This window comes from Alosa sapidissima, chromosome 14 (genome assembly GCF_018492685.1).
Source record: "Alosa sapidissima isolate fAloSap1 chromosome 14, fAloSap1.pri, whole genome shotgun sequence".
In the NCBI taxonomy this organism is placed as follows: Eukaryota; Metazoa; Chordata; class Actinopteri; order Clupeiformes; family Clupeidae; genus Alosa; species Alosa sapidissima.
The window spans coordinates 31,243,785-31,268,738 of record NC_055970.1 but is presented as its reverse complement, the minus strand read 5'-3'; the positions used below and the strand labels follow the sequence as shown (position 1 = coordinate 31,268,738).

Genomic DNA, 24,954 nt, shown 5'->3' with positions numbered 1-24,954 from the left:
TGTGATCTTAATGGATCAGTGCATCTAAATGGATCAAGATCCATTAATTAAGCTTCTTTTGGTCATCAATGAGAGGCTTTAAATGAATGAGGCAGAATTAGAAAGATGTCGGGTCTGATGACTCTGGGAGAGTGATGGTGTAAAATTAGCTGTCACCGTTTAATGTAGAGCAATGATCCTTTGTGGAATCTAATAATGTTGTCAGTACATTTATACATGTCTTCAGTGCATCACACCAATTTCAGATTCCTTAATTTAGTCTTGTCACTATCACTTATCCATTTCATTTAGGTGCAGCTTAATAAATTGTACAATTAAGACTATTAAGAATATGATCTTGCTAACTGTGATATTTGTGCATTTTCTTCAGGGGTGGGGTATAAATGTTTGGACGTACGTTTAGTTTGTAAGTGAGAAATACGGTGGTGACATGCGGTGATTTGTAGTGTAATGGCAGTGATCAGAGCCAGTTCAGCCTCTCATGAATAATGGTCTCTGGATCCAGAGCCTCACTTCCATTAGTTGGTCGTCTGACCTTCTGCTTTTATAATCCCTGTGGCTAAATTTAGTAGCTCCCATGGCAGCTGCAGGTAGGCTGTTAGGTCACACTCCACACAGCAGGTACCGACTTCTCTTCTGTAAGCTCAGGTCTCAGGTGAGTCATTCATAAGGAACGGGCTAGCCATATGACGCCACAACCGATGATTTGATGACAAAAGTTTTGGAAACAATAAACAGATTTAAAACAAATCTTTAATCGAAGGAAAGGTGTTACACTCCTGCAATAAGGAAGTTGCTAAAATGGTCACACACATACACACACTAGTGAATAGAAAGCTAGTCTTCATAGACAGCACTTATTTATTTTTATTTTTTTTTGTTTTGGCAAACTCTGGATAAAACTATGGAAGCTGAAGTTTCAAAGCCATCATACAGCGTCTGAACATGATCTGGAGTGGAGTTTCAGGAAAAAAAGGATTACGAAGCCCACCCAACAAATCCTCAAATTATACCGATACAACAGCGACATTCATTTATGTACAGTGCTGCACGATATATAGAAGGTGTGAGTTTTCAGGTTTCATCTTGAAAAGTCTGGCAACAGGAGTTTATTTTGGCTGTGTAATATTCGTCAGTGATGAGTCTGTCAAACCCTTTTTAAAACTACCAATGCAAACACGCTATCTTGAATTTGCAACATGCTATAGTAGACCTTCATAACTGCATGCATTGCTTCATCATTGGTATGAGCTATAATTTAGTGGTTGTGTTTTAAGTCCTGGAATGGTAAATGCATCCTCGTAGCTGTGAAATAGGCCTACACATTGGACCCTGATCTACATAGAAACGTACAATAAGGCTTCATCGGTAACAAGCATAAGGAAAGTGGAAGTTGCACAAGAAATAAACATAGAAGTGGAAACAGAGACATTGCTCTTACTCCTTGTATAAACAAAAACAATTTGATTGAAAAACAGACAGAGCAAACAGAGAATGAGGAGGATGTTGAGTGTGGTTAAAGCACACCCTCGTCAAGGAGTTTGTTTATGCCATCACAGATCTTCCGCAGATAGAGTCTGTACTCGTCTGAGGACCCGTAGAGTTCAGCGAGGAATTCCAGGTCAGCAAAGTGGTTGAAGACATGGTCGATGCGCCCGTGTGACCTAGTCGTCAAGTGCTGCTCCACCACTTCGTGCAGTAGATCTCGGCACTCCAGGAGTAACTCTGAGAGAATGTTCCGGTCGAAGGTGTAGTCCACCTCGTAGAAGCTGACTGCAGTCATGGCTGTCTGGTTCATTTTCTTCTTGAAGCGCTCCACTGTCTCCAGCTCTTCTGCACTGAACTGCTGGTTGCGGTAGAGGATGCCGATTTTCAGGGCGATTTTGATGACATCTTTGACGATCTTGTGCGCCTCCTTTTTGCTCTTGGTGTACTCACGGCTGGCCCTGTAGAGCTCGTCTAGTATCTCGCTGCTGGTGTCGTCTGTTAGGAGGTTGGCCACAGCCATGGTGGCCATCTTGCTCAAGATCTTCTTTTGGGCTTGTAGTGCTAGACTCTTCGAGTTGAAGGTCTCCTGCCCTGTAACACAAATATAAGGAGAAGGGGTTAGTTTTTTCCGCTTGGCACATAGTGATCCTGTGCAGTTGGGGAGGTGAGATTGCCAGTTCAGCCCAAAATGATTTGGAACATGTTTATAAGTCCTCCCAAGTGTTCATAAACTCTTATGCTGACACAAGGAAAGCTGAATAGGATGGGTTATTGGATGGAGAACGTAAACACTGAGAGAGGAATGTTGGCTGGAATTCCTGTATATCAGTCCAGTCTGGTGAGCTTTGAATGTCTAACTTCCCCACTGGCTGCCATGTTTTCACAGTGTGACTCTGGATTGTTTTAGAGCTCACTTCCATGGGCCTGCTACACAAAATGACGCAGAGGACTCTTTAGTAGCCACCTTTTAAAAGTATTGCAAGGAAGAATTGAAGCGTCAGCGTGAGGGAACAGACGGAGGAGGTGGTTTAATGTGAGGTGGCACCAGCCCAGTCGGTCTTTGTCTTCATGTGAACTGGAGGAGGCGTGGGCAAGCACTGGAAATGGGTTTTTATTTAGATACCACCCAGCAGCAAATTACACGGCAGATATCACCAATTATGACTAAAGCTGGTGGCAATGGAGCACTTTTATTCTACCCTCCTCAGAAAAACATCAAGCCATTTCTCCTTCTCAGCAGAAATGTTCTCAAAAGCCACAGCTGTCATTTTAGACCAGTGGCGCTGTGCTCTAGTCAAAACCACACACACATCAGCCATTATCTGCAAATCCCAGTCTCCGACACCCAAGCCAAGATCAGGGCAGCACAATCCTATAAACCTATGCTGTGCTGGTTTATTTTTTCACCAAATGCGCTCAAAGCCTTTGTTTACGTTTGTCTTTAGCTGTCCTCGGTGGGCCGGAAAGCCATATTTGTCTAAACTTGCACAGCAAAACTGTCAACACTGAGTTTGAGTGGAATAATAGTGATGCAGACAGGAAATCCAGGAGGGTGAACACCATTTTTGAGTAATTGTTGGTTCCAATAGAGGCTCTATTCGGAGCCACGATCACTTGTCGTCACTTATGAACAATTGAATCCAGCTTAACTTTTTTTTTTTCTGGTATTACATTCCTTATTTACGCCACTGCTTCCCTGACTTACTCTTTACAAAAATATTTGAATGACAGATGCTCTCAAATACTACAAAATCTCTTGTCTTGAATTTCTTCACCGAGCCTTAGTGTTTCAGTTTCTGAGTATGCCGTAATGAGAGAGAGAAAGATGATTGTTTTTGTTTCAGGTAGCATTCCATTAGTATGACTAGAATAGCTGTGTTACTATTCATATATACATCATTAGATTAAGTTGGATAGTGAGCATAGACAGCAGTTGATTTCCTGGTGGTGATAGCATAAATCTCAGAATCACCATAGGATAGTCAGAAGACCCTAATCTAAGAATCAGTTGAACCCAATAGCGTTTCTACCCAATGAGATGAATTGAGTGAATCAGATACAACAATAGAAACAAGATGAATTGAGTGAATCAGAACCAACAATAGCTGAAGAGGTTAGCCACAGATCTATTTATCTAAGATGAGTTGTTTGGATTATTTTCCAACCAAAGCAGCCACTGAGATTTTGCCCACCCTTATACTTTATTGACATTGCTAACCAAATGTTCCATGCCATATTCAAAGTATAATTACAGGACAAGAGTGATCTTGCTACGTTCAGTGTAAATTTAATCTAAACACATTAGCGGCACACATAACCCAAATGAACCTCTGTGAAGCGATTCCAAACCATGTTAAACACAGTGAAGATTGAGGATAGCAGTGCCAGCCTACCAGTGGAAGGTTGCTTTCAAACTTTTCACATCACATCAGACTCTTGTACCAAAGGGACATAGTGCCAGTGTTTCTCCTATACTGGGTAGCATTTGCATGTTTCTGTTGTGAGCTTTTCTGTGGCCTTTTTCTTACCTGACCTTTAATTTGCATTGCTGGAAGCCGGAGGAGCTTGTGCTCAGGGCTTTGCGTGTGTGTTTGTGTGTGTGTGAGAGAGAGAGAGAAAGAGAGAGAGCATGTCTTTCACTGTGTGTATCTATGAGTGTGTGTGTGCAGCAAGCACTTCACCGTTCTCCAGAAAAGAATCACGGAAACCACCCAGAGTTCTTCAGCATGAATGAAAATCTTTGACCTCCGAAGCATTGAATTTCCATCTGGGCTTGCGTGGTGTCTATTCTCTGCAGAGGCAACATCTCTCTTTTCTGTCATTCATCCCTCACTTCCTTCAGGACTGCCATCCAATACACTCGTCTCTCTGCTCAAAGCACTCTCTGCGGGCTGCGAGGCAGGGATCAGTTTTACATGCAAATGTTCGCATACTTACAGCTGTTGTATTGCATGTGTAGATAAGGGTCTTCAAATGTTTTTCTTTGCCCGTGGTTAAAAGAACCAGGCAGTAGATCTCACACAGCTGCCTTTAGATTTTCACAAGGATGTCAGAATTATTCAGCTGGCAGCTCAACCTCTCAAGTTTAAGTGCATGATTTGGCAGCCAGCACTGTCTGATGTAATGTGTGTAGATAGAGGAAATTGCGCCAGGCTCATTAAATTCTATGAAGACCTGCATGATAATTAATGAACTTAAATAGAAGCAAAAGCCAATAGAGGGAGAATTACAGAAGCTTCACAGGGCTTAGGGAGTTCCGCTTGAGGATCCATGTCTAGATAGCAGAGTCCCTCTAATCATAATTCACTGCTTCATCCAAAGTAGCCCTCCCAGTGATGTACCAATAATGTGACTCTCAGATATCAACACCATTGATATTCACTGAGTTTTGCATCTAATTTGAATGTGTTCTGAAATTGAACAATGTCTGCTTATGCTCCCCGAATCAGCATTTCCTGCCTTTTTTGGGATGTGAATCAGTTCCTTTGTCCCTGTGAGCTGGTGGGAAGGCAGGGCTCTCAGCCTGTATCTGTGGACGAGGTGCAGGCAGAGAGCCACGCTCTGTCCTTTGCTATAAATCTATCTGATGGCTGGTCCTTGGACTGTGCAGAAAGAACCTTCATGCACTATGGCAATGTCCAGCGTGGTAGGGGGGAGGCCCAGGGGGAGGACGTATGGGATGAGATAGCTCCTGGTTCAGAGACGTGAGATGAGCACAGCTGTGTGCCGGGGTAAAGGTCAATACCAGAGACGGGGAACCGGCCTCACACTCACAGCGTGAGGCTGGACGTCACGCCCACCACATGGATGGGCCTCAGCGTGGTAATTAACAGTCTGTGTGTGTGTGTGTGTGTGTGTGCTTGAGTCTGTGTAGTTGCAAAAGAGTTATTAAGTTCAGTGCCAGACCAGAGTAATACCCTTTACTCCACTGAGGCCCCAGCCTTGACTGCTGCTACCCTGCCATTTAGCATTTGTGTTATTGTTCACTCTGCCCTCTAGACATGGAGCACGTGGGGAGCAAGGTGAAGTGGAACTAGCACTAATCCCCAGGAGGCATTATTCAGCTGGAAGTGGAAGTGCACAATATTTAGTTGCTGAGGAACCAAAATTATACAGGAATGAATTATTTGCCTTCTCTAGTTAGTACACTGATGAGGCAGATATAAGGGTAGCCAGTGGATTGAGTATTTTTTCTTTCGAAATCTGAGGATATCTGAGGACATGTCCACATTTTCCTTTCAAATCTACATCGCTACAATATGCCTGATCCACAACAGAATCTTCACAATGCACTGTCGCAAAAATGTTGAATTTCACAGGAGAACCCAGTGATCTGTGGTGGACATGATCATTAAAGCCCATCTAAGTCCCATACGTCTGAGCAAACGCACGAGTGAGCCTGTGCCTCTTCAGAGCGCTGGAGAAATGAGAAACAGACATGGCGCTGCCTCGGGACTGGAGCGCACTTTGAAGCCCCGCTTGAGCTGCAGCCCAGCCAGCCCCTGGCCTGAGAGTGGTTATTTTGGGTCCGCTCCCTCCATCGCTCCCTCCGTCGCACCCTCCGTCACACTCCATGCAGCCCAAGATTCCTCTGCCTGCTTGGCGCTGATGAAACTCCATCCCTGTCTCTGTATGTGTGTGTTGCACTTCAGGCACAACAGTGATCCATTGAGAGGGACAAGCTATTTTTTTTCTTTTTTGCATTGAATTCTGAATGCTTGTGTTATGTAAATAGTCCTCTTGGTGTGTATGCCTGCTTGTGTGTGTATGTGTGGTGTGTGTCCATGTATACGGTAAACATGGTTGGTCAGTGCGTTTATGTTTGTTTATGTTTGTGTTTGTTCTTAGATGACCTTGCAATAGAGAGAACTGAAGAAGTCACCTGCCTGACATCACTTGATTTTACAGTAGGCTTACATTGTCCCCTTTCTCTGAGAATTCCGAATTCAGTTCAACAGTTCAATATTTGTTTTATCAGATAAGTTGATCAAAGATGTTGACCTGCTCCAAAATTTTGCAATGATGTTCCACACCTGACAGGATCAAAATATAGAGGTCTGGAGGACAATGGCCACGCGTCAGACTCAAGAAGAGTGAGAACCATCACAAATGTTTTTTGGCGACTTTTTCTACACGTCCAGATTGCCTGCAGCCAAGCAGCAGTGAGCAGTGTCATCTGGTGTAAATGACCCCTGCCGTCCATCCTGTCTGCCGCTCTCACATATGAGTGGACACGCCCGACTCACTAGGCGCCCATGACACAGCTCACACGCTGGCTCGTCACGGCACAATCAAACAATCACATGTGGCAGGCCACTGACAGGCGCTGGATAATTGACACTCACAGTCCCTTGACACGTCCAGCTTCACTACTGTGTGTGACAGTTTGGGAGATATTATGGGATGTGCTTGGCCCCCTTTGCATTGCGAATAAGTTTGTCCTGAGGCTTGCTCGAGAACCTGGCTTCACAATAAATTGCCTCAGCAAATTGCACTCTTCATTCGGACAGCCCCCTAAAAATATGTTTTAAAAATGAAAGCTTCCTCTAGCAGCATATCTTTGAGTCACAAACATTCATGGAAAAGTTATATCCAACCAGTATCCAAAATGCTGAGTTAGCTTTCTGCAGCAATATATCAATATGTATGGACTGTAAGGACAATGAGGAACTAGGCCAAACCCAAGGTATTTAGGTAAGGATCCAAAAAATAGACTGGAAGCTTACTTTGGATGAGTCCCAGTAGCCAGTGGATTTATCCATCAGAACAACATCGGCACAGACACCAGGTTTCCCATTAGTGTGCATCCGGAGGGAAATGTTTCCCTGATTACCCCCGAGGCAGCACTTCAATAAAAGACATTTTGATTGAGAGTCCCTGAGTCAGTTGGGACCTAAGTTGAACACAGTTGGAAACCATCAGAAATCCCTAACATTAAGTGGTCCAATTCATTTAAAAGAAAATGAAAAATAAACATGTATAAATAAATGTGAGTGTAAATTCTTTATATAGAAAATAAATATATAGTGTTAGAATAGTTGTAAAACTTCCATCTTCAAACTACCTCCCTAAAACTATTGAGCAGCTTGCACAGGGGTGGGGGAAGCACTTAATTGAAACGTTTTACTTCTGTAAACAGACATTTAAAGGCCATGGCTGCTTCCATTTACCAGTGCTGTGAGAAAGAGGCTCATCTGTTTTACATTCCGGGCCCCCCCCATCACTCAACCCATGATACAGTCATTACAGCTGATGAGTCTACATCTCATAGCTGATTTCCCCTTCTTTATGAGCTATTCAATGCACAGGTAGCTATTTGGTGTTGCAGTTGGTCCTTCTTTCCCATCAACATTACAAGACAGGTCTCTGTTAGCTTGGCCTGAGTTCATAACTTAGCTGATACCTCAGTATGGCGTCACAGATATCACCTGAGACAGTATTGCCTTGTCTATTTTAAACAGCTGTGACTGGCACCAGCAGGATTTACCACCATTTGTGAACGCTAGATTTGTTTCCTTATGTTCAAAATGGTCAATAACAGCAGAGTTTGTAGGGCTCTGTTTTTTCCATCACAAGAAAAAAAGAAAACATGAGATGTTTCCTGACCACTGAAAAGCGTCACCACTGCTCTCAAGCAGGTCAACACAAAACAGATATGGAGCCAAACAAGCTGTTTCCCAAAATGTTTCCCTGTGTCATCAAAGACAGCTGTGGACTGGACAGACAGTCTGGCACAACTCTCTCATCCCGTGTGTGTGTGTGTTGTGTGTTGTGTGTTGTGTGTGTGTGTGTGTGTGTGTGTGTGTACGGAGCCCCGGATATGTCATTGGGGAAAAAAATAATAAGTTGTGGCCACGAAATAGCAATTCGTTCCCACAAAATAATAAGTTGTGGCCACGAAATAGCAATTCGTTCCCACAAAGTACTAATTTGTGGCCACGAAATATTAATTAGTTCCCACGAAATAGGTAATTTGTGGCCACGAAATATTAATTCGTTCCCACGAAATAGTAATTTGTGGCCACGAAATAGGTAGGCCTATAGGCTGTGCACTGGACAGCTGGATGAGCAAATCAAGCGCAACTCCTCAAACAGGAACAGTCGCTGTCACACAATGGACAGGGATAGTATGGTAGAGTGCTATTTTAGGCTGGGAATGAAATACAAAGACATTTTGAAAAGCCTGGCATTGGAGGGATTCATTATTAGCGAGAGGCATCTCCACAGACTATTAAGAGCCAGGTCGCTGCACCGGCGTAGGTACGACTTGAACGTGTCTCTCTCGTTTGCGTTTTTTTATAAGGCGGCCGTGAACATTTTCATTAAAACATGCATCCGATAGCTGGAGGTGAATCTTCATTCCCCCCCCCCTCCTCACTCTCACTTTTTCCCCATCCTCATCTCATCTCACGCCTTCTACCCACACACACATCACTGTTCCATTTCTTTGTTATTATTTGCATACGCCGCGCGCTGATGAAATCATATCTCGGGCACTTCTATTAAAGATCCGCTTTAACCCTCTCTGCTTCTATCTTTTGTAAAACGTTGTGTCGCAGAGGTGCGCTGACCCGAGGACCTGTGCCGAGATAGATGGACGGTCAGGAGCAACGCCGAGGCTGATGGAGAACCGGGACAAATGAAACACTTTTTAATGAAACGTAATTTACAAAGACATTGTAAAACACTGAAAGTTAATATTTTGTCACTAGCAACCTACATCTGTCCTCTGTCAAATACAGTTGCATTTACAGCTCTGAACAAAACCGTTCAAGAGTTATTTAAGGAGAAGTCGAACGTGCGTTATGGTTCATTCGTCCCTCCTGGCTGGGACAAATGAAACAGCATGGGGGACGAATGAAACATACAGCTTAAATTATGTAAACTTCCCACAACTTCAATATTTGACGACATACCATGAATGGTACTTCAAGTATGTGTTATTTTAGATAGATTGCTGCTGGGCTTTATGTCTTGGTTCATGTCTGTTAACAACTCATTGCCGTCATGGTGATGCGCGTATTTCGAGGTTATGGAAATATAGCGCGTATTTCGAGGTTATGGAAATATAGCTAGAATAATGCATGTTTCGAATTATATAATGTTTCTATAGTACAAAATGTTATTTCAATCTGTTTTTATGTGGTTAAAGCCACCACACATCCAAATAAGTGCCCTTCATGACCCACAGGCCGTCAGTCTCCATAGCAAAACTCGACCTCTTACCTGATAGCCCCAAATATATTTGCATCTTTCTAAAACTGCTTTTCCATGCCTCACCTGCATAAAATATAGTATAAACACAGATACGTGTGCATTGACTTAGAATAAATGGGGTTTACTGCCTGGTCGGGACAAATTAAAGGTGTTTCAATCGTCCCCCTAGCATTATAGGCTGTTTTGCATCCATTACAAACAAACATGCAATGTGAACGTCTGGGATTGGGGAGAGCACTAAATGCTCTACTGAATAAGCATGAAGTCAAACCTTTAAATGAAAAACACTCTTTAATAATAAAAACAAAAATAAACCGCTAATGAGAGGGAACAAATTAATATTTCGTGGCCACAAATTAGTACTTTGTGGGAACGAATTGCTATTTTGTGGCCACAACTTATTATTTTGTGGGAACGAATTGCTATTTCGTGGCCACAACTTATTATTTTTTTTCCCCCATGACATATCCGGGGCTCCGTATGTGTGTGTGTGTGTGTGTGTGTTGTGTGTGTCTTGCTCAACCCCTTATTTACTTTGTCATGCACCACTAGCAGCTTGTCAATATCCCAGCCTCCAAACATTATGACTGTAAATAAAGGACGCTCTCATTTACCAGTAGCTCAACAAAACATGCTGACTGATCTGAGGCTACTCAAGTAGGCTATGCATTTTTTATAAGTTCTTGGTTTCCATCTTTTGTCCTCAGTCTGACCCATACCCCTCCTACACCTGCACTGCTCCTCCTGTGCTTATCTGCTGTAATCTTCTTTCTCAGATTGGGCATCTCCATGATAAGAATGTGTCATAGTTTTTGTCTAAAATGGACTGAGCTGCTGGTTGACAGTATTTCGATTTAGCTCCCCATTGTTATGTGAAGGTGAACTCACTGGAAAAAATGGAACCTCAAACTTATTTTAAGTAAAATGCCAGTTGACGTCACCTGGACTGGAAGGCTTTAGCTTTAGAAAGGCACAGCACAATGTATCTCCGGCTTCATTTTTGTTCTACATCACACACGTCAAACACATCTTCCTGACTGCACTTTATGTTGTGATGTTTCATAAACAGTTGAATTGTAAGAGATTTTCTTCTTGCAGGCAATAGTTACTCAGACAGACATCTCTCCAACTAATTCTACTCCAGCAAATCTGAGTGCTTTCTGTATGATGCACAATGGCAGGTTTCAGCAAATGTACCAAACTCAACGTCACATTCGCATTCGCAGGATCACCTTTCACATCCCCATTGAGTTGCAGAGACAAGCACGCAGGCAGAGTCACAAAGACAGCCATTGTGACTTCATGTCAGCTTTCAACAACTGTCACTATTCTGCAGCCCATGAGCTCCCAGGCCTTAGTGGTGAATGACCTGCTGTAAGGTCCGCCACCTTGAAATCACATGACACCGCACCAGGACCTGAGGGGACACTGGATCATGCTCCATTGAATGGGCTTTGATGAACCATGTCCAATACAAATGGGCCTCAAAGCCATTTGTCATCGTTAAGAGTTAAACTTTAAACCTCTTTGCCATTATCACGACATTCCTTATGATGTTGTTATGTTATTAACTACTGTAGGGATAAAGTCTAAAGTCTGAAAGTCATTCCAATGACTGTCGTCTCTCTGAATGTGACACCATTGTCTTGACAAGAGGGGGAGGAATAATCACTTGTCACACACGAGGCAGTTTTCTTTTTTTAATACGTGAACACAGTGTAAGTGATAGCTTAGGGGAGAATACACCCCATATGAACTTACATGAAGCATTCACCATGTTTTTGGGGTATGAAGACCTAGAGCTTCTGTACCTCTACACTGTTGAGGGCATGGTCAGAGTAGTTAGTTGTGTGTGTGTGTGAGTCTGTGTGTGTGTGTGCGTTTGTGTGTATGCGCGTGCCCCACTGGTGTCAGATGGCTTCTCTATCACCCAGTGCCCTCAATCCATCAGCGCTGCCCAAACCATGCCCACACAGGAGGCCGAGTGAGGGACAGAGTGAGCGTGGCATCGATCTGTTCCAGTGGCACGGCCGATGACGGCCTTCTGTCCACAGGGCAGTGTTGTTGTCATCATCACTCCTCCCCCAGCGCGGTGAAGGACAGACACTCACCAGGGGGTGTCCACACCCAGACCAGAGAGCAGACAAACGCTGTGAACCCTCAGTGAGGTGTTGAGCTCTATCCTCACACCGGTTTCACAGAATTAATTAAAGCAATCGCAGCCACATCACACATCTCTCAACAAGCAGGGCACTCGTGAGTTGTGAGGTTGTCACTTTGTGGCAAAAAAAATCACACCATTTGATATGACTACAAAGCTGTGAATTTAGGCACACAAATAAGATGATTTACATAAGCAAATACAGTTCCCTGTTATGTACTGCGTTCTCTTGTTGTTTCCATTTGGCTGGCACAGAGTAACCCCCGCTCCACTCTCTTTGGATTTCCTGCCAAGAGCCTGAGTATCAGCAGCTAAAATACTGTATTATTTTGATTAATTTGAAATACCCACTGAATGCTCTGCAGTGCCTGATTCAGCTCTTCTCCCCTTTGCATATGTCACAGGGTTTTAAAATCACACAACATCAAGACATGTGTGTGATTTAAGTGTTCCTTACTTATATTTAAGCTAAACCAATTTGCCTAGCCCCATTTTATTTATGGATTTTAGGTGACGTGACCACATCCTCTACATTCACCACTGAGATAAAGTAAGCTATTTTCTGAAAGTCATATGCGCACAACATACATACACCTAACCCCTTTCATTCAATGACTGTCCTTTTTTCTAGATCCTTCCTGAGCCTTGTGGAGATTGTAATGTAGAATTATGGATCGGGGCTTCCAGAGCGTAGTCTGTTATTGCTGTGGAGGTGCTTTGTCAGTCTGTGGCGTGGAGTGGGGAGCAAAGAAAAGGAGAAAAAAGCTCCCAGACATGCTGAGACCTCAGCCCTGGAGTCTTCCCACCGTCTGACCTGCCGAGCGAGACACCGGGCCCAGAGTCTGTGAGTACCACAGCGCTGCCTTCACCTTAGTGTGCTCCCCTGCTACATAGCGAATCAATATCAGAGCACACACACATCCCCCCCCACACACACACATGTACAGTGGAAAATCAAGCTGCGGGGTTGCAAAGGAGAACGCTGTCTGATCTCAGGGAAAGCTTTTCTCAAGGTTTCACATCACCATCCAAGCCCTCAGGGATCACAAGAGACCCAGACTCCAAGCCTTTCATCCCCACATTTAAAAACAGCAAGCCATCACAATCCATCTGCTAAAGATATTAGAGGAGCTCTTAGTCAGATGACATAAGTACACTATGCTACACTCTTGTAGGCATATTTGGGAAGCCATACCTGACAGCAAGGCATACTGTAACTGTGTCGATCGGTTTCTGCAAAGTTTTTTTTTTTTTTTCCAAATAGAATTGTATGGGGGTTTATAACCACAACGTGTGCCAGACATCACCAGCAAAAGCCAAGGAGACATTCTCACTGTAATTCTGAATTATGGCAGTTTAAACAGCACGGAAAACATTCCAACCACTCATAGGGTTTCATAGTCCTGATTCCAGTCAGGCACTGGAGCAGTGGGCTTCATGTGAAGGGTAACCATTAGCATATCTGTGTGCCAGGCTGCCCCTGCGGGCGAGGGGAGACGTGACAGACTCTGTACATCTGCAGCTGCTCTCCCTCCGGGACACGCCGTGTGGATGAGCGACGAAATGACGCTTTTTTCCTTGTATTTCTTCTTTTTTGTTTTTGTATTGTGGAAACACGCACCTCTCTCCTGAAGCCCAGACAGTGCTTAGTCCTTTACTTTGCGCCTTTAACCATCCTAAAATGCCATTAACTAAGATGATTTTGGTGGCTGTGGTCGAAGTGATTATATACTTTAAAACTGTGCCTGTTGCCATGTGTGTGTCTCTCTCTCTCTCTCTCTTGCAGTGTTGGTCTTGGCTGCGAGACAGTGAAAATAATGATGGTGCTACTGTAATAATCGTTGGGGGCTGGTCGTAACTGTAAACTTTAATGACAGACAGTGTGATCCTTCTTAATAAAGATGGCGGGCGGTAAAGCTGGAAGTCTTTCCTGCCTGGGGCTTGGCATGGCAGCGCTGCGCTGCGTGCCTCATTTTTTCCATCTGAGATGTCGCCGTTTCCCTATAAACACAGAGACGAGGAAAGAGGGAAAGTGACTCACTGAAAGAAAAAAGGAATGAGGAAGAATGGAGAGGTGACAAAAAGAGATGGAAAAAGGTGAAAGGGCCAAAGAGCGGGAGCAAGGACTGAAACGGTGGAGAATATTATAATGCGTTTACTAGAGGAGGCCATTTCACTCTTCTCACTGGCTATTAGCAGCTCTTCTAGGCATCACTTGGTTTACACCCACAGCATACGCAAGACACAGCCATATTTCCTCCTCCACACGCTCAGTATTCCTGTCAGTCCCTTACAAACGCAGCATGGCTTTCTCCTGTCCCCCATGTGCATGCTTATGAAAAACAGTCCACTGATGCTACCAGTGGCTTACACAGGGACGTGCTCTGCTTCCTGAAATACAACCATGGGACCAGGCCTCTCATTGCACTTAATTGAACTATCTGACCTCAGAGAGGGCTTCCCTTCCTCTCTGTGGTCTCAATACGGGCGGCCTTTTACGACTCTTTTCAGGTTGCCTTCTAACAGTCTTGTTTTGGACTTTGAAGTGAAAATATGTCACAGCAGGGACTGTGCGGAGACAAATGTGTTTTTTATTATTCTTGTCCCAGGCCAAGGAAGTGGGATTAAAGCTTGTTTTTACATTTAATCACAGGAATGTGTTTACATAAACAAGTAGAACAATGGGTAAAACGCTAACACCACTAAAGGACTTTGAAATGTATTTGTAACATCATATTAACAGACAAAAAATGTTTTCTCAGTTACTTGGCTTCTCTCACTTCTTAAAGCAATAATGTCTGTTTGTATAGAGGTGAACATTTCATACCCCAAACTCCTCTCTCTCGCGTGCGTGCGTGTCTGGGTGACTAAGAGGTTCTTCGTGTTGCTTCTCTCGACACAGGAGAGCTCTTAAAGAGACGCTTATGTGAAGTGTGCCTTGTGCATGTGCCTTGTGCATGAGTGCACACTGGAACACAAGACACTGTTGACAAAGGAAATGATTAATGCCTGCAAAGGTCAAGATCTGTTCTCTATCTGCCAGTGATACCTACAACTCATTAGGAAGCCAGTGCGAGAGAGGCTTCGTCCAGAACCAAAATAAATATGTCATAACAATGACCCCCACAGTGATGCAATGGAACATCTCTGCAAGTTATCATTTGATTGCAGGCGAGATAACATTTGGCGAGGACCCTCCAGGCATCACCATTCATCCAGTCAGGAAGAGCACAGGGGTCTGGCGGAGGCTGCCACGTAAGAACTAGGGGGCGGGAGTGGGGGACAGTCGGTAAGGGGGGTGGGGGCAGGCACTGGGCCTCAGAGGCACTGGACCAGATAGACCCTGGCCAAGCCTCTGCATGGGGCGGCTTCATCTCCAAGAAAGCTTTCAGCGAGGGGCTGCCAGTTTCGCCCCATAATTCTGGCGTCCATTTGTCAGTTGGCTCGCTCCCGGCAGGCAGTGATTCAAAATGGACGCTTTCAAAATCTGAAAAACCAGTGCGTCTCCATAAACCTACAGCATATTAATTAAGGCCGTCTTTCAAAACAGGGCCTTGTCTGAAATGGTTGGTGTCTGAGGTTTATTCGCTGTGTATTTCATCAGGGCGTGGTTTGATGACGGGCGTGTGGGTGTGTTTGCGTTGGCGTGTGTGTGTGTTCCTCAGTGCGAGTGTCTGAGTGTGGGTCAGAATATTGGACTGCACCTCAGATCCTCTCCACCACACAGCAACAGAGGCAGCTGTGGTCATGAGGCTCAGAACTGCTGCACTCCATTTGTCTGCCTGAAAGATCTGAAGTTCTTTGCAAGTTCCATATTTCTGTCTTTACATTTGGTTAAACACTTCAAATATATGGCATGGGTAAATATAGCATGGTTAAGAGGTTCATGATTGAAGAAAACCTAAAGATAATTAAATTAACCCAGCCGACATTTGCCCTCACTCTGCCTAAAAAAACAAGGACCGTTACTTGACTGCTCTAAATTTGGATACATTCACTTTGTGTGTCAAGTTTGATACCCGTGAATATGTCTGCATGTGTGTGTATGTGTGCCTGTATGCGTGTATGTGTGTCTGTCCTTCAGCTGGCTCGTAGTCATGGCCAGTGCAGTTATATTTCTCTTTCCCTTGAGTCTGTACAGCTGTCGGAATTGAGTGCACATTTTCTGTGTGTTTGTCTGTCTATACTGTGCCTGTGTGTCTGAGTGTGCACACAGTTGTGTGTGTGTGAGTGTGTGTGTGTGTGTGTGTGTTTGAGTGATTCTGACTGTGAGACAGAAGAGGCACTCTGAGGAGCACAAAAGCAAACATCCCCTAAATGCGCCACAAAACTCAGCCCCTCTCCCTCCCTCTGTCTCTCTCAGGTGTTCTGCATGCAGCTTGAACGAGGCCATTTGCAAGTTGTCTCTGCAGTGTGGGGAGAGAAGCATTTAATCGAAGAGTTCCACTTTCACCCGAGGCTCTTAAATGGAAAAGCCCTCCTCATCTCCTACGAAAGCTGCTCCCCGCCTCGGGTTGGGCCTCTTTCCCACAGTCTAATGAGCCTGAGTCGGGGGGAAATGACTGTGGTTCCACCTCCCAACGCCAGCGGAGAGACTGCCTCAGCAAAACCCAGGGTCGCTAATGGCCTCTGGTATGAACACTGGGCTCTGTTGCCTGTCAGAGGTCTCGTAAAAAAGGTCTGGCCCAGGGAAAATATTTCCATGTTTCGGGCGGCCGTTGTGTCTCTGAAAGCTGCAAGGCTTTGCCTTTTGTGGCTTTTTTTTTTTCAGTTTGGCTGCGCGTCACCAAGAGGCGCACCGGCCCACAAACAGACTGCCATGGTTTTTGATGAACGTTGCGAGAAGCGCAGGGGCATCTGTTTACGTCCCACAGAGAGATGAGCTGGCGTTTATAGCCGCCATGCTGCTTTCGCTACCTCTCAGGAGTAGAGCTGTGTGTTTTGGGGACGTGGGTTGGGTGGGGGTGCGAATCACTTTCCCTTGCCTTCGCCTTTTCCAGTTAGAGCACCCCCACCCCCCCTCCTCTCATTTTTTTTTCTATTTTTCTTTTTCGGTGAGTTTGACAGATTTTCCAGCGCTAGCTTCTGGCAACGCATGCAACGCGTGGCCTGGGTGCAAAGCGGCAACTCCATCTGCGGAGCAGATTAAAGACTGGGCAGTGGCGAGCGGGCAGGGATCCTGTGTCAACCCCTCATCGCTCAAGCATCTGGCACTGCCCAAGCTGCCAACATGGCGCCTCGTCTGCCCGTCCTGATCGAGCACTTTAAATAATACGTGTAGTTTTTATTGGGTGCCAGTGCGCCTTGGCTGCTCCTGTCCCAGGCGGACCCTGGGAGAGAAGAGAGGGGGGCCTACACAGTGACGTTGGACTGTTTTGATAGGTCGGCATGCCCTCCTGTAGGGGAAGTGCCCCGGCCTCATCATGGTCGAGTGAAGATGTCAGTTTGTTTAAGCTGGCCCGGTGGAATGTGTCTTTTCCCCTTGGACATCCAGGGGGCCCATGTAGGTGATGTTTTTTTCACTGGATAGAGAACTCTGAGAGTGACTTCAGAGCTTCTGTAATTTCACTAGAAAAGGGAGAAGGGGCAATGTCATAGAGCCCATGCAATGTGGGACACAGCTTTTCACACACAGCATTGTCCTGAGTGGAAAGCAATGCTTCCCTGACAGAACGGTCACATAAATCAGTTCAAAGGATATTGCAGAGGAGCACTCACTCCGGCATTCTTCCCTGTCCATTCATTTCTTACTTATCTCTGTCTGTGTATAAAGACACAGTAGCCAGTAGCACACAGTCCTGTGGCAATCTTTATTTGCTTTGATAGTGATTGCACACTGCCCAGTATACATGGCGAGTGCCTGCATCTAGCCTTCTGTGAAGACTGAAATAAAATGAACGATGGGGGGAAAATCTTTCCACACAGCATCTGCAGATTTTGCTCCTTTCCTGCTGATGCTAATCGGGGCTTCTGCATCTCCCAAAAAAAGACAATTCTACCAGTTCAAGTCAGTAGGTGTCACATGGCACCACACAATTTGTTTCGGAGAACTTCAAAAAGCTGCACAAAGTCAGTTTTCAAATATTGTTGTTAAAATGTCAGTGAGGTGGCCGCCAGGTCAGGACATGGAGAATAGGATCTTTGTGGAGTACACATGAAGCGCACATAAAGAGGACTTCAGTGAGAGCGAGAAGCTTGGATCCAGAGTTGGCTTTTGCTTCTGTCGAGAACACAGAGGCTGCCGAGAGATGGGACCATTTGGACATGAATCTGATGAGGAGTTCTGGCTTCTCCTGGAGCTTTGTCATTTACTCCTAGTGTGACCAACAGTTTTGTCTCCAAGGCAGGCATAGCCTAATCATAGAAATGTACATGCTTTCTGTACTGTAAAAGGCTTTCGGAAATGCCTTTGCAAAATATCAACTGTGTGTGTGTGTGTGTGTGTGTGTGTGTGTGTGTGTGTGTGTGTGTGTGTGTGTTTGTGCTTGATAAGCAAAACCAGCAGGAGCTGTATGAAAAAATGTGTTCATGGCAAATTGTTTTGTCCCACAAAGTGCTATAAAGGACACCCTCGTTTTAAACAGAACATGGCCCTGAGTTGCAGATGTCTGTGGGATCTATAGCTCAGGGCAGAAAGCTCTGGAGTGAACGTAAGCTGTGCAGAAAGAAAGAGTGATGGCCCTCGGCGGGGGACGGTGATGTCACAGATGCCCACAGCGCTGTACTGTTAGCCGCCATGTAACGCCCCTACTCTGACTCAAGCGCTGGGCCCATTCACAGACCTGGTATTATGCTGCTCCCCCCGCTCCAGCATGGAGTGAGTGGCTGGGATCCAGCCCCAGAGCATGTGCAGAGCATTTAAATGCTTTTTTGTTCCTGGGCACCAACCTTTTCCATGACAAGCCTCTCTAAACCCCCTAGTGAAATAAATATTGATAGTGTTACAATCACAGAGCAAATTGGCTTTTAGTTGCCTATTGTGTTGTATTGAAAGACTACAGACAGTGCCACACATGGGCAGTATTTGAAGCACAAAGCAAGTGGCTGACAGAGGTTTACAGCAGCCTGTCAGCTCAGATCCTTCGCAGGTTCAACTGCTTGATATTATGGAGAATGGAGCTATAGGTGATCAGTACAAATGAGAGGAAGATTGCTGAATAATGTGATGTCAAATCAACTAGTTAAAAATGTAAACAAAACATTTATCTGTCACTATTTAACCGCCTTGGTAATATTGTCATGTTATGGTAAAATGTCAAATTAGTACAAGCTTTAAACAACATACATTTTGGATGTATTCTAAATGATTTATTTTAAGATGCATTGCCAAATCTTAATATATGAAATAATATTAAGTTAAAGTTTATTAATTAAGTTAATAAATAATATATTTTAACCCCCTCTTTCATGTGTCTGGGAAAATTGCCTTTGACAGTTTCACTTCTTAGACCACTTGATTACCCATGGAGAATTCTCTGCTGACACTTAAATCATTACTGTGTAAGAATAGCCTCAAAGGAACGCAGGAAAGTACACCGCACAAGCATGTAACCCTCACTCTTTTTCCCCACCATGACATTAAATCTACTCAGTCTTCCACCCACCAAAAGAATCAAGTAAAAGACCTCTCATCTCAAAACAGCAACTAACTAAAGGGAAGAACTGTAGTAAAAACAACACTTTTGATGGAGAGCCATTTTTGGATATTGATTAATCCCACAAGAACATCCCGTGCAAATAGGGAATTAAACAACTCAGTCAGTTAGGTGTGTTAATGAGTAAACTAATAGCACGTGTCTCAGCTTGCCTCTCTAACGTTATCAACGCAGCCGGCGTCCACAGCCCCAGACTCGGTCTCACAGAGACAGCAGGGCTCTCACTGAGTGTGTGTAAGCAGAGTGCTGTCTGTTTGCGTGAGCAGAGTTGTGGTTTTAAGAGCCCACTCACCTGGAGAAAGCTCCCCCTCACTCAGCTCTCCAGAGTCCGAATCCATCTTCCCCTGAAGGACTTGTCTTTTTTCCTGGAGCAAAGCGCCTCTCTGCCGGGGCACTGAGAACTCCCTCTTCTCTAGCGGAGACGAGCCAGCTGTCCGTGGTCAGAATGCAACTGCCAGAAGAGCCTGCCTCCTATTTGCTGATCTCTCTCTCTCTCACTTGCTTACTCGCTTGCTTGCTTTCTCTTTCAGTCTTCTATTCTTTTCTCTCCTCTTCGTTCTTTCTCCTGCTTTTCCTCTCTCTAGCTCTCTCTCGTCTCTGAGTCTGTCCCTTGCTACTCTCTGACTCACTCTCTCTCCCTCAAACAAGTGCTCTGTGCTCCCTCTCTCCCTCCCACCCACCCACCCTCCTTTCTTCCCTTCTGCTCTCACTCCCTCTCTCTGTGCCTCCCTAACTGTTCCTCTCTCTTTCTCTCTCTCTCTTTCTCCGACTACATCTCTTTCTTCCTCTCTGGCTCAGAGACTATATACTGTGCTGGAAAACAGGGGGAAAGGAAACACCACCATGCCTCCGTAGCAGTAGGTATTCTTAAGAGCAGCACTTTCCTACTAACAGCCTTTGGCCTCTGAGCACAGCCATAAAACTCATTCCTCCGTGGCTGGCGTATGACTGGCCTCCCTGGCTTTCATGAGCAGGCAGCCGCCACTTATCAGCTCTGATCTTTGGATGGCTCACAGTTGAAGTCTGCCCTCAGGAATGTGTACATGTGTAATTTCATTACCAAAGAAATATATCTGTTCTGTCCTTTTTGTGCTTTTTATACTTACACTCCAAATGTGTTGTAAATATAAAGGGGGTCACTGGTAGGTTTACAATACTTTTGTATTTTAATATTAATTGCTAAGTTGTTATTTAAACATTTATTTTATGCATTTTACAGGAAAGATAAGTCACATATTATGTCCAGTCTTTAACCAGACCAGCCTCTTCCCATCCAGTGTCAGCATAGGTTTCACTAGCCATGCCACTAAATTCTTTTATTCATGTTTTCATTTTTTTATTACATGGATAGCCCACAGGTTTGTCAGCAACAAAGCAGATGGCTTCCTCATACCAGCGGCTGTGGTAGCATGACCCATTACAATAACACTGGGTTGTTTAAACACTCCGTGCCATCCTGCTTTAAGGTTAACGTGCAGTCAAAGCCTCAGTCACTGTTTGTTTCTTCCCTCTGCCCCGGGTCCCCTAAACTGGTCTGGTTTATAGAGGGCCCACTTTCAGCTACCTTCTCATCCATGTGGAGTTATAGACAGCTCTTGTGGACTTTTTTGCAAGACTCTTATGGCCACTACTAAACACTACAGCCTTTCAATAAACATTTATAAATGTTTATTCCCACCACTCCTAAAGAGGCCTAATTCATGGGTACTCTGCGTTAATGTTGGCGATCTGATACAGTATGTGTGGTTTCCAGTAACCACATCAGATAGTTCACAAGCAAGGTCTGATCGTGGTTATTTATATTTGCGTGCGCGAATGTTATTTATGGTTTGCTTGTGCATTTTTTTCTCTGTTTAGATAAAATTTGTTTTAGCTGTGAGTTGTTAAAAAAGAGACTCTTGTGATTCTCAGAGAGAACCTACCGTCTTGGGAAAGAATTCCCTCGGCCAGTTGTGTAAATAGCTCTCATAATTAGCTTTAGAAACAAATTCAGGCAAACTGCTTGTAAAATGGTTTAATTGGAGTCATGCATATATTCAAATAGAATGTGTATGCTTTCCTTTCCTAAAATGCATTTGGGCAGTGAGTTTTATCTAAATGGACACTGCTGCCAGAAATATTTCACATCTGCTAGCTCTGAGGGAGAGATATCCAAAACCACACTTTAATGGGAGTTATTTGCTGTCGGAATTGTCTCCCTTACTGCCACATTGAGACCCAGTCTAACACAGCAGGGCCATTTAGTGACACTCATACACACAGACACTTTGTCTGCAGACTTGTTTTTTTATTTCCATTGAAGAGGCACTTCCGTGATGTGGAAGGAGATATTATTCATCCTCTTGTTTGCTGCCAAGGACTCTGTGACTAGAGTGGATGGCTAGGAAGGCTGTTTTTTTTTGTTTTGTTTTTCTAGATGTGATGTGTTACAGATATCTTTTGTGATTCAGTGGTCGAAGGCAGTGCCTCCCTAGAAAAGCCAGGGTTGGGTGGTGTGGAGGGGGTTTGCTCTCGATCAGATCTGGGCTTTGGCAGACCTCCACTCTTTCAGTTTCTCAGAAGGCCCCCATGAATGAAAGGGCTCAAATGGGCTCTTGTTTCCTGTTTGCGATGGTGTTTGCTTGTGAAGAAGCCCCCCCGAGTCTGCTGAAAGAGACATCAAAGATCATGGTAGTGCCTGTGTCCTCAAAATAAAACTGCAATTGACCTGATGCAATTGACTATTTTTATCAGTCCATAAAATGAGGCAAATGTTGCACATTTTCATTAATCTTTTGGATATTAAGCCCCCCCCCCCCTCACGCACACACATCTCTTGCTAAAATCATGGATTTTCCTAGTTAACAAAAGCCAGGGCTTTTAAAGGAATAAATAGACATATAGCATTGTTAGAGGTCAAGGCTGATTTGTTTACGTATTTAGAAGAGCCAAGCCTCCTGACTTCCTGTAATTGTGACACAGCACAGAGGGAAGAGGTGCACCTGTGGGCTCAACAGTGTGAGCTGTGCCCACTGCCAGAGTCCGTGGGAACTAATGGTACAAAACATGTCACATTGAGATAAATTGGCCTCAGGGTGTGTCTTTTTCAGACATTTCAATTCAGTAAACATTGACATTTAGAACTTTTACTCCTGTTGCTCTTGTTGTTGTCTCAAACAACATCTGGATCATGAAATTTAAATGAAATATCCCTTCAGGAATAAGAGCACTTCAAACATGCTTGAATTTGTTACCGCACTGTCACATTGTCAGCGAATATAGATGCTCAAGGCAAGGCTTTGAAGCTTCCAAAATATGAGAACTTCAAACATCTGTAAAAGGCAGTAATGAAATTGTTTTTTTTTTTTTATCTTTGCGGACTGTCTGTTTGTGACTGTCCATTGTGGGCTATATATTTCTTTGTGCATTGTGGGCTACGTTGTCATAGCCTTTTGGATAGAACTGCAGAAATAATGCCTCGCTAATCATCTGTGGCTCATGTTTGTCTGCTTAATGATCCTTTTTCTGATGAAGCAGAACATATTTATAATTTCCCTCTCACTTTTGTAAAACACGATTGGGCTTCACTCTTCTGTGCAACATTTACCCCTGTGGCCCAAGTTCTCCAAGCTCTCCTCCACTCAGGAGAAATCACTCCCCTCTCTGTCCTCATACTCTCATTTGTGTGCTTGATTATAGGATTTGGCTTTATCTTTATTCTTGAGTCAACCCTGGACTGTGAGTCACAAAACTTCAAACTTTTTCAGCATTTTCTGTAGATAGCCATCTGTTTGCAATATGCTGAGTTGCTCTTGGGCTCCTTCGGTAGTCACTGTGTGTGTGTGCGTGTGTGTGTGTGCATGTGTGCGCGTGCTCACACACAATTTGACAGAGGGAAATTGTATTGACCACAGTGAAGAAATGACCACTGAATTTGGCAAATATCCATTTGATATAAAATCAGAAGCAACGGAGTTGGCATGAGTTGAAATGCCTTCATGAAAGATGTCATATCAACTAAAACCAATTTATTTTCATCAGCCTTTAATGTTCTGTAGTTTTGGCCTTTCAAAACGTAAAAAAAAAGTGTGGCTAGAGGTTGTCTTCAGAAAAGACTTGCATATGTGTTTATTTAGTGATTCAACAGTTTATATTATTTGCTTGCTGGCCATAGAATGAAACGCCTGTCTAATGTAACAACTGTTCAGTTATCAGAGGAAGGACTGTTAACATAAGAATACAACAGGCTAAATCTAGGGGCCCTTGGGGAACTGACTCTGTTGTTTGTAAATAGCCTTTTGACAACAAGAAGTCTCGACAGCATTTATTTAGAATCCAGTTGCCTTTGAGGTCATCTTGATAATGGTTGTCTTGAATATCCAGTATTTTCCCATGACTTCCTGACTTAAATAATGGTCTGCGATGTATGATTTCCTACCCTCACATACAAATGTACCTATTCAGCAGTGCACCTTGATGAAATGTGCATAATTTCTGCTGAGAGTGAGAGTAAGCACTATTTCTTCAGTCAAAAAGATAAAAACTGGAGTGTGCAGAAAGCTGTTTTTAGTTGTTGTTTTGAACGCTTTATCTTTTTCACATCATCTGCCACCTGACACCTGTTCATTGGACAACTGTTTTGAATCCCAGACGAATCTCTCCTGAACAGACAAATTTCACTTTACCTGTCAATTATAGTCTGGGTCTGTTGTTCTCTATACTGACGACAAGCATTGATATGGAAATTTCCAGAACTGAAAGCAGAGACACAAAGCCATATGCAATTGCAATGCATTGTTTAGCTGTTCACTTGGCCCCACTCCATGTCTGCGTGAGTCATCAAGGTCTAATTGAAATGGCAGCGCTCATTTACGTAAAATGTTACATTTGTTTCAGCAAAGGGACCCGTAAACATACCTGGCAGGTTTTCTAGGATGCCTCCAATAATTTGCAGCCCCTAATGTATGAAATATAATTCTTTGATATGATAGTTTCATCATTAGTATAACCAATATCACAACAGTGTTTAGATATGTGGAATAGATACATGGTGAACTGTAGTAATTATGAAGTTTTATAGTTTTAAGTTTTTAGGAATGAAAAATGTATTATTATTATTATTATTATTATTATTATTATTATTATTATTATTATTATTAAGAAGCCTAGTAAAAATGGGCCTGTGTGACTTTCCTGGACGGCTCCTTGTTTGGGATCAGTGAGAGGAGGGTACCCATGTGTAAGTTCAGCTCATTTCCTTCAATTAAGGTTGTGATGTCAGCTGTGGTATCAATCTGACAGCACAGACCCTGGAGGAAATCAGAGTACACCACAAGGACCTTTCACAGCCCTTCCATAAATGAATATACGTCATAACGACTATTTTTAAATACCCATTAAAAATAAATACAGATAGATGGAAGATCAGACCTCCAACCTTCTTGAATATAAAAT

At 43.9% G+C, this 24,954-nt stretch overlaps 1 protein-coding gene across 1 annotated transcript; it reads right to left on the bottom strand.

Annotated features, from left to right (window-relative positions):
• Positions 1-735: 735 nt before the first annotated feature.
• On the bottom strand, positions 736-20,120 carry tnfaip8l3 (tumor necrosis factor, alpha-induced protein 8-like 3). Its single transcript, XM_042062671.1, has 2 exons — positions 19,814-20,120; positions 736-2,079 (listed from the first exon to the last, which is right to left on the bottom strand). Exons 1-2 carry the CDS (start codon positions 19,857-19,859, stop codon positions 1,517-1,519), a joined length of 609 nt encoding a protein of 202 aa, XP_041918605.1. The 5' UTR covers positions 19,860-20,120; the 3' UTR covers positions 736-1,516.
• Positions 20,121-24,954: the final 4,834 nt, after the last annotated feature.